Raw genomic sequence first — 10,304 nt, forward strand, 5'->3', positions numbered from 1 at the left:
CATTCTTCTGCATGTGGACATCCAGTTGTCTCAGTGGCATTGCTTGTGGAAAAGGTTCCTTTTTCCCATGGAATTGTTTCGTACTCTTGTTGAAAATCCACTGACCACAACTGTGAGGTTTATCTCAACGGTCTTGAATCTACTCCACTGATGCATCTTTCTATATTTAGACAAGCACCACTCTGCCTTGATTACTGTTTGCTTTGGAGCCCATTTAGAAATTGGAAAACATGAGTTCTCAATTTTATTTTTCTTTTTCAAGATTGTTTTAGCTATTTAGGATTCCTTGAATATTTACATACATTTAAGAATCAGCTTGTCCATTTCTGCAGAAAAGAAACCTGAGATGTAATTCCATTGAACTGGGAGATCAATTTTTATAGTGTTTCAGTCTTCACAATATTCTTCTTCCAATACATGAACATGGGATTTTTCCCCCATTTACTTTGGTCCTCTTTGACTTCGTCCAGTGATGTCTTCTAGTGTTAAGTGTCCAAATCTTGAATTTTTGGTTGCTGGTATTCCTAGGAATTTTATTCTTTTTGATAGAATTGTTCCCTTATATCCTGTTTGCATTGCTCATTGGTGGTTGTAGAAACACAGCTGACTTTTGTGTATAGGACTTGTGCCCTGAACCCTGTTGAGCTCATTTATTGGGTATAATAGTTGTGTGTGTCTCTGTGTGTGTGTGTGTGAGTGTGTGTCCCTTAGGATTTCCTACATACAAGATGAGGTTTTCTGTAAATAAAGATACTTTTGCCTAGTTTTTTCCTGCCTGGGTGCTGTTTATATCATTTTCTTGTCATATTACTCTGGCTATAGCTTCAGTGAAATGTTGCATAGAAGTGGTGGGTGTGAACATCCTTTTCTTGTTCCTGATCTTAGGGGGAAACATTCAGGTTTGCACAGTTGCATATAGTGTTCACTGTGGGTAGATGCCCTTTATCAGGCTGAGAAAAGTCTCTTCTGTTCCTCCCTGTGCAAAACCAAAGCTGAGAAGCCTGTGAGTGATGGAAGAACATTGGATTCTTCGTCACTCTGTGCCCAGAGAAGGAGGGCACACCTCAACCTGTGCTGGGCCACACCCTCTAGGGTCCCTGAAGCAGCACAGTTTCCAGTGTTGTCCTACAGAGTATCTCAGAGACACACCTCATTCTAGTCTAACTTCCCCCTCTCCCCGCTTGACCACCACTCTGAGGCCTAGATGGGCACAGAGACCACCCATTATAACCCTTCCTAAGCACAGAGGGCAAGATCTCCTTCTCTGCCAAACATATCCTCCCATGGGGAAGAAGCAGGAGTCCACAATTCCAACCAAGATAGACTGAATCCCACTGAGATGCAGCTGGGGCTCCCTGTGTACTAATGAGAGATCCTCACTCACTCACTCATTCATTCATTCGTCTTCATTCATTCATACACACCGCTAGTGGTTCCTTCATTAATCAGTTCAACAACTGTTTCTGGAATGGGAGCTGGGCCTGGCACATAGTTACAGCAGTGTGAGCAACAAGCTATCAGGGAGGGAGGGGAAGCACATGTGGCCAGTTTACCAATGAGAGAGAGGCTGGAAGAAAAGAGTCAGTGAGACCAAGGCTGAGGGTTGTAGAATTTATTTAGTGCTGCACCCAGATCCATTTTGGATTTCCACAGATACATGTGATCATTTGGGTTGCAGGACATCCATCTGCAAATGCCACGGAGCTCCTGGTAGGCACAGGAAAGAAGGGTTGGCAGTCTCCCATGGAATTATCAAGAAGGGGAATTCCAGGCTCTTGCTTGGCATGAGGGCCGCCCCCAGTGCAGTCTGGCTCAGACATATGGGGGCATGTGGGAAGGATTGGCAAAAGTCCCCAGGGCATGTGATACCCTTAAAGGGAATGGGCAGGGAGTAGTTCATTTCACTTCTTCAAAGGCTGGAATAAGACGACCTGAGCCAAGGGACTCATTGTTCTGGTCCAGAACAGGATGTGCTTCAAGGGTAGTCACTCGTTGGAAAGCACACATCTTCAGGAGCTACCTGAGGTTTCCCACTAGAGCCTCAGATCTTGCACTGGCAGCACACGGGGACACAGCAGCTGGACTGGGAGCAGCAGGGTTTGCAGCAGCTGGACTGGCAGCAGGATGACCCACAGCCTGAGCAGCAGGGATTGCAGCAGCTGGACTGGCAGCAGCAGGGCTTACAGCAGCTGGACTGGCAGCAGGATGACCCACAGCCTGAGGAGGAGCAACAGGGCTTACAGCAGCTGGACTGGGAGCAGGATGACCCACAGCCTGAGGTGGAACAGCAGGGCTTGCAGCAACTGCACTGGGAGCAGCCACAAGAACCACATCCCCCCTTAGAGCCACCACAAGAGCCACAGGCACAGACTCCCTTGGAGACCCCACAAGAGCCACAGCCCCCCTTGGAGCCCCCACAGGACCCACAGCCCCCCTTGGAACCCCCACAGGAGCCACAGCCCCCCTTGGAGCCCCCACAGGAGCCACAGCTGGAGCAGGAACAGGCTGGGACACAGCAGCACACAGGCTTGCAGTAGCAGACGGGCACACAGCAGCTGGAGCCACAGCCCCCACAGCCAGAGCCACAGCCCCCACAGCCGGATCCACAGCCTCCACAGCCGGAGCCACAGCCTCCGGAGCAGCCACAGCAGCCCATGGTTCTGGTGGGTTGAGGGTGGAGCAGGTAGATGAGGAGGTGAGAGAGAAGTGCAGGTGTGGAGTCCCCTGGGTCTGGGCTCTTTATATATCTGTCTAGGGGTCATGGGGTGCACATGGTCCCTTCCTGGTTCTTCCTGATATTCTCTCCTTAGGGAACTTGTGTGTCATTTAGAATAAAAATACTGTGTTGCCTCGTGACACACTTCCTCCTCCTGCATTGTTTTCCTCTCTACAGCCTCTGGGCCCAAGTCCTGCCCTCCCACAACCCCCAGGATTGAGTGGAGCCTCCTCCGTTCCTGCCTCTGCCCTCAGACCACAGCCTTCTATCGCTGTTCCAGAAGGATTCGCCTTACCGGTGTTTTAAATGGTTTATTTGTCTGTGTTTCTATCCATGCATACACTCTGGGCTCTTCTAGTACAGGAGTGAAATTCAGCACAGCCAAGGTCTTGTTCTCCATCAGGTCTGGGGGCAGGAGGCTGCTGGACAGTGTCTCTGTCCCTCCTGCCATTCTGGAGAGCCCAGCTCCCCCAGGCTCCGGTCTGCCTGTCAGCTCCCTGACTGTGCTGGCTTCTTCTTCCCTTCGGGGAGTCAGCAGCTGGACTGGCAGCAGGATGACCCACAACCTGGTGAGCAGCAAGAGGGCTTCCAGCAACTGCACTGGGAGCAGCCACAAGGACAACAGCCCCCCTTAGAGCCACCACAGGAGTCACAACTCCCCTTGGAGCCCCCACAGGAGCCACAGACCCCCTTGTAGCTCCCACATCCTGTCTCTGTGGCAGGTTGGTGACCTGCTGTGTTCATCACACATCTCGATTTTCAGAGGCATGGCTTCCTTTGAGATGCGTGTGTTCCTTTTCTCTTCTGTAATACAACTTCAAATGTGTGTGAGTGTGTGTCTATGTGAGTGTGTGTGTGTGCGTGTGTGTGTGAGACAATGGAGATTCCGCTCTGACTCAAACATAGAAAGTCACCAGAGACCATTGCTCTCATCACATCAATAAAAATGAGCTAGATAAACTCAAAAGAATCCACCAGGGCACAGAGAGTTTTACAACCCACTGGGGGCGAGGACACAGAGAAACTCCAAGGAACTGAGCTCCGGGGAGTGCTGAGCCCTTCCCGGGAGAGACGAGGCCCTGGCTGCTGCCAGGCCTGCGGGGATGGGAAGGTGCAGACTGCACCAGGGCAGGGAGAGGCCTGCTGGACATCAGAGGAAATGCGAAGCCATGCTCGAGGGCTGGTGTGTCAGACAAGAATCCCAGATTCCCAGAGTCCAGGTCCACGACCACATGCCACCTCCTCCCAGGGTTCTCTTTGGAGGGTTTGGGCGGGAACTCCCTAATGCCCAGGCAGGGAGGACAGTAGGTCTGAGACCCGGGAGGTCGTGAGGTTCCTGCCGGGTACGGAACCAGGTGCTGCCCTCTAGAAATGAGCGGGGCAGGAGAGCTGAGGACCTCTCCACAAGGCATCCAGTCGCTCACCCAGGAAAGCCGGACAGGAAGGAGAGCTGGGAGGAGCCACAAGTGTTCCACGCCTTTAGGGAGCACTGAGAAAGATCAGGGTTGCAGGAAGCAGGGGCAGAAAAGTGAAGGAGAGAAAAGGGAATTCGCAGCACCCTATCGCCTGGTGGGGACAGTGGCCTGGGGAGCACAGGCGGTGAGAACAGTGCCCTGAAGGGAAGAGAAAACAGGGGCAGAAGGCTGGGGTCAGAGGGTGGGGCAGAAACAAACCAGGTTTCACTCATTCCTGGGAGTCCACGGAGGGGAGGACTTGGACCCTGAGGATTTAGAGCGGAAAACCACGTAGGAAGAGGAAGTGTGTCACAAGAAAACACAGTATTTTTGTTATTTTAAATGACACACAAGTTTCCTGGGAAAGAACTTTAGGAGGAACAAGGAAGGGCCCCTGTGACCCACCTGACGCCTAGACAGGTGTATAAAGAGCCCAGGCTCGGGGGCTCCACATCTGCACCTCCCTCTCACCTGTTCCTCTACCTGCTCCACCCTCAATCCACCAGAATCATGGGCTGCTGTGGCTGCTCTGGAGGCTGTGGCTCCCGTTGTGGGGGCTGTGGTTCCGGCTGTGGGGGCTGTGGCTCCAGCTGTGGGGGCTGTGGCTCTGGCTGTGGGGGCTGCAGCTCCAGTTGTGGGGGCTGTGGCTCTAGCTGCTGTGTGCCCGTCTGCTGCTGCAAGCCTGTGTGCTGCTGTGTCCCAGCCTGTTCCTGCTCCAGCTGTGGCTCCTGTGGGGGCTCCAAGGGGGGCTGTGGCTCTTGTGGGGGCTCCAAGGGAGGCTGTGGCTGTGGCTCTAGTGGTGGCTCTAAGGGAGGCTGTGGTTCTTGTGGATGTTCCCAGTGCAGTTGCTGTAAGCCCTGCTGCTGCCAGTCCAGCTGCTGCAAGCCCTGCTGCTCCTCAGGCTGTGGGTCATCCTGCTGCCAGTCCAGCTGCTGTAAGCCCTGCTGCTCCTCAGGCTGTGGGTCATCCTGCTGCCAGTCCAGCTGCTGCAAACCCTGCTGCTCCCAGTCCAGCTGCTGTGTCCCCGTGTGCTGCCAGTGCAAGATCTGAGGCTCTAGTCCCTGTAGTCTCTTGAAGATCTGTGCCTCAACAAGTGAGTATCCTCAAGCACATCCTGTTCTGAGCAGAGCAATGAGTCCCTGGCCTGTTTGTGCCCTCTTCAGGAAGTGGGAATGAACCACTCCCCGCCCATTCACTGGGCAGCATCACATGCCCCTTTGTACTCTTTGACCTCCTTCCCACATGCCCCCCATATGTCTGAGCCGCCCAGATCAGACCAGCAGCCTCATGCCAAGCAAGAGCTCTTGAATTCTTGATAACTCCATGGAGACCTGCAACCTTTCTTTCCCAGGTTCCTGGTGGTTTCTCCAGCTTTATATATGTCCTGCAACCCAAATGATCACATGTATCTGTAGAAATCCAAAATGCACCTCGGTGCAACACTAAATAAATTCTACACCCTCAGCCTTGGTCTCACTGACTCTTTTCTTTCAGCCTCTGTCTCATTGGTAAACTGGTCACATGTGCTTCCCCTCCCTCCCTGATGGCTTACTACTGCCACCGCTGTAACAGTGTGCCAGGCCCAGCTCGCATTCCAGAAACAGTTGTTGAACTGATTAATGAAGGAGTCACTAGCAGTGTGTATGAATGAATGAAGACGAGTGAATGAATGAGTGAGTGAGTGAGTATCTCTCATTAGTACACAGGGAGCCCCAGCTGTGTCTCAGTGGGATTCAGTCTGTTTTGGCTGGAATTGTGGACTCCTGCTTCTTCCCCGTGGGAAGATATGTTTGGGGCAGAAGGAGATTGGCCCTTGGTCCCTAGGAAGGGTTATGATATAGGAATGGGTGGTCTCTATTCCCATCCAGGACCCAGAGCAGGGGTCAAGCCTGTAGAGGGGGAAGGGAGACTAGAATGAGCTGTGTCCCTGAGATGCTCTGTAGGACAACACTGAAAACTGTGCTGCTTCAGGGACCCAAGACGGTATGGTTGAACACAGGCTGAGGTGCACCCTCCATGTCTGGGCTCAGAGGATGAAGAATTCAAGTGTTCTCCAACCACTCAAAGGCTTCCCAGCTTTGGGTTGGCACAGGGAGGAACAGAAGGGAATTTTCTCAGCCTGATAAAGGGCATCTACCCACAGTGAACACTATACGTAACTGTGAAAACCTGGATGTTTTCCCGTAAGATCAGGAAAAAGAAAAGGATGTCCACACCCACCACTTCTATGCAACATTTCACTGAAGCTATAGCCAGAGTAATATGACAAGAAAATGAAATGAAAGTCATCCAGTTTGGAAAAAACTTAGCAAAAGTATCTCTATTTACAGAAAACCGCATCTTGTATGTAGAAAATTATAAGGGAGACACACACACACACACACACACACACACACACACACACACAACTATTATGCCCAATAAATGAGTTCAACAGAGTTCAGGGCACAAGTTCTATACATAAAAATCAGCTGTATTTCTACAATCACCAATGAGCAGTACAAACAGGATATAAGGGAACAATGCTGTAAAAAGAATAAAATTCCTAGGAATACCAGCAACCAAAAAGTGCAAGACTTGGACACTTAACACTACAAGACATCACTGGAAGAAGTTAACGACGACCAAAGTAAATGGGGGAGAAATCCCATGTTCATATATTGGAAGACCTAATATTGTGAAGATTGAAACACTAAAAAAATTGATCTACCAATTCAATGCAATTACAGGAGAATTGCTTGAACGGGGGAGGTGGAGGTTGCAGTGAGCCGAGATTACACCACTACACTCCAGCTTGGGCAATAGAGCAACACTCCATCTCAATGTGCCTAAATGGTTAACACCACTTGGAAGCTGCCAAGGCTTATGGTTTCCACCCTCTGAAGCAGTGGCCTGAGCTGTACCTGGGGCCCTCTGAGTGTCCTGGATGCAGAGAATAATGTCCCGAGGCTGCACAGGGGAGTGGGGCCCTAGGCCTGGGTCCTCTATGCCTGATGAGAAGGGCCAAAGATCCCTGAAATACATTTGAAGCCTTTTTCTCATTGTCTTGGTTATCAACACCTGCCTCCCTTTTATTCACGCAAACCTCTCTAGCAAGAGGTTGCTCCATAGCCTTCTTGAATTCCTCTCCTGATAATGCTTTTTCTTGCTCTGCCACTTGGCCAGGCTGCAAGTTTTCCAAGCTTTTACATTTTATGTCCTCTTTAAATATAAATTCCAGCTTTAAGCCATTTATTTGCTACTGCATCTGAGTGTAGACGGTTAGAAGGAGCCAGGTCATGCCTTGAATGTTTTGCTGCTTAGAAATTACTTTCACCAGATACCCTAAATCATCACTCCTAAGTACAAATTTCCACAGATTCCTAGAGTATGAACACAATACAGCAATGCTCTTTGCCACAGCATAACAAGAGTGACCTTTGATCCAGTTCCCAATGAATTCTGCATTTCCATCTGAGACCTCATCAGCCTGAACTTCACTATCCTTACCACTGTTAGCATTTTGGACACAACCATTTAACCAGTCTCTAAGAAGTTCCAAACTTTCCCTCATCCTCCTGTCTTCTTCTGAGCCTTCCAAACTCTTCCAGTCTGCCCATTACCCAGTTTCAAAGTCATTTCCACATTTTCAGGTGTCTTTATAGCAACACCTCACTCCTGGTACAATTTTCTGAGGCTGGATAATTCGTAAAGAAAAGGGGTTTAATGGGCTCCTGGTTCTGCGGGCTGTACAAACATGGCATTAACATCTGCTTGGCTTCTAGTGAGGCCCTGAGTATGAAATAATCTGTACAACAAACCCCCATGATATGCGTTTACCAATATAACAAACCAGCACCTGTGCCCCTGAACTTAAAAGTTAAAAAAAGTTAAAGCAGTGGTTTGGGGTCTGGGCCACACTCTAATCCCCCAGAGAGCTTTAAGCCACAACTTTAAGCCACAATGTTGCCCAGGCCCCACTCCAGGGATTCTCATTTAACTGGTCTGTGGCAACTTGGGTTTGGGAAATTCTAAATGCCACTCCCTGCCCAGGTGATTTTACATGCAGCAGGGGTGAGAACAATTGATTCAGGGTAATGAATGCATTCACTGTAGCTGGTTTCCATGCATACTGATGGGATTTGCCACATGGTTGCTCCTGAGTTTAGGGGCTTGAAAAATAGCTCTTTCCTGTTAAAAATCAAAGGACACCTCCAAGATGGACTCAGCTGTTTGGATAAATTCCTGCAGACAAAAAAAAAAAAAAAAAAGGCCTTCTCAGCAGATGTATCTTTAAGTCACTTGATTTCAGAGTAAGAAGTTGTTTCAGTCACAGTACTTTTAGTCAGTGTTGAAAATTATAAACAGCCTACAAATACCAAACAGGCATGAAAGCATTTACAGACATATAGGATATATTCTGTTTTAAAATTGCTTCTCTGTTGTTGGACTTTGATTTCCTCAAGTCATCTATCAGCCATTTCCCCCACATTATTCCATGTCCTTCCAAGAAGCTTCTGCAATTTCTTGAGGTGATTGATTATTCCCAGTGATAAACAGCACCATACGGACCCAAATCTAAAAGGAATTCTGCTTCTATTGCAGAAAAGTCACTCTCCAGAACCTCGCAGGCCTCGGGAAGCCGCATGAGCAATGTGGTCTATGCAGGAGTAAGGGCTGCAGAACCAGGCAGAGTTGATCCTGAGTACCAGCCCCGCTGCTTAGTAGCTGTGGGGCTTTGGGCAAGGTTCTTGACTTGAAAGAGTCATACAAACCTCTTCTGCAAAAAAGGGTAGACTAATACTGATTGCAGAAACAGCAGCAATTCTTCATTCCTCTCTGTATCTATGCTTTTTACCGTGTGCTTTTACTGCCCCTCCCATCAAGAGGCGGAATGTTTCCCAAACCTTGCATCTGGCTGGGACTATTTGCTCTGGTTATAGAAAACTGTTGTATTAGTTCGTTTTCACACTGCTGATAAAGACATTCCTAAACACAGGAACAAAAAGAGGTTTAACTGGACTTACAGTTCCACATGGCTGGGGAGGCCTCGGAATCCCGACGGGAGGCAAAATGCACTTCTCACAAGGTGGCGGCAAGAGAAAAAGGAGGAGGAAGCAAAAGTGGAAACCCTTGATAAACCCATCAGATCTCGTGAGACTTTTTCACTCACATGAGAACTGCATGAGAAAGACCCGCCCACATGATGCTATTACCCCCTCCCCCGGGTCCCTCCCACAACACGTGGGAATTCTAGGAGATATAATTCAAGTTGAGATTTGGTTGGGGACACAGCCAGACCTTATCAACTGCGAACGTGACAGCTTTTGTGCTAGTTTTGGTCTAGGCTCAAAAGGTCTTAAATGCTTCTGTTTTTCTCAGAACCTTGCTATCTTTATGAGATTAAGCCAGCTGGAGGATGACATACCATGGTGGGGAGAAAGAAGGTGCCACTGTTGATAGCCGTCTCATCCCCAGAAGCAGAGCCACCTAGTCAACCAGCAGCTGGCCATACATACATGAAGGAGTCCAGTTGTGACAAGAACAGCTCGGTTGAACTCAGCCTAAATGACTGATGAGCTCAATCGTGAGCTATTAAGTTTTGGGTGGTTTGTTATGTAACAGGTAACTAATGCATGCTCCCAGGGCAGATAGGATGCCAGGATTCAGTGAAAGGTTGATTCCTAGTTACCTGCAAGAGAAAAGCACTTTATAGGTACTAATTTTCCCCCCTTATTTAAAGTTGGATCTTTTGTAAAATAATGTTCCATCATACAGAAATGCATGTACACAGGTATATATGTGATTGGTGCTTTTACTCACACAGGCCCCCCTACCACAGGAAGAAACAGACAATCACAGCTCAGTCATTAGAGCTAAGGCCAAATAGCAAGATAAGTCTGCCTCTAGTCTGTTTCCTCCATATCTAAATGTTGGAGGTCAAGGCTGTGGACAGATGCGAAGATGTGTTCTCTCCTCTTGGGTCGCCATTATTGGTGGGCAGCAGTCCTCTACCCGTGGATATTTTCTTTTGCTGTCCCCTATGCTCTCTAGGATCACCATCTCGTCCACCCTTCGACCGGAGGAGAGATGTTTGTAGCAAGAGGCTGTTCCCTCACCTCTGGTTGAAAAGGGACGTTCAGACCCTCCACCCC

At 49.2% G+C, this 10,304-nt stretch overlaps 1 protein-coding gene and 1 pseudogene across 1 annotated transcript; both read right to left on the reverse strand.

Moving 5' to 3' along the window:
* Nucleotides 1-6: 6 nt before the first annotated feature.
* Nucleotides 7-2,669, reverse strand: LOC116269788 (keratin-associated protein 5-3-like). The gene has a single exon (XM_031653804.1). The coding sequence runs from the start codon at nucleotides 2,654-2,656 to the stop codon at nucleotides 2,042-2,044; it is 615 nt and encodes a 204-aa protein (XP_031509664.1). The 5' UTR covers nucleotides 2,657-2,669; the 3' UTR covers nucleotides 7-2,041.
* A 78-nt stretch (nucleotides 2,670-2,747) lies between these two features.
* LOC101013276 lies at nucleotides 2,748-5,414 on the reverse strand (annotated as a pseudogene).
* Nucleotides 5,415-10,304: the final 4,890 nt, after the last annotated feature.

The sequence above is a fragment of the Papio anubis genome, chromosome 12 (genome assembly GCF_008728515.1).
Source record: "Papio anubis isolate 15944 chromosome 12, Panubis1.0, whole genome shotgun sequence".
NCBI lineage: Eukaryota > Metazoa > Chordata > Mammalia > Primates > Cercopithecidae > Papio > Papio anubis.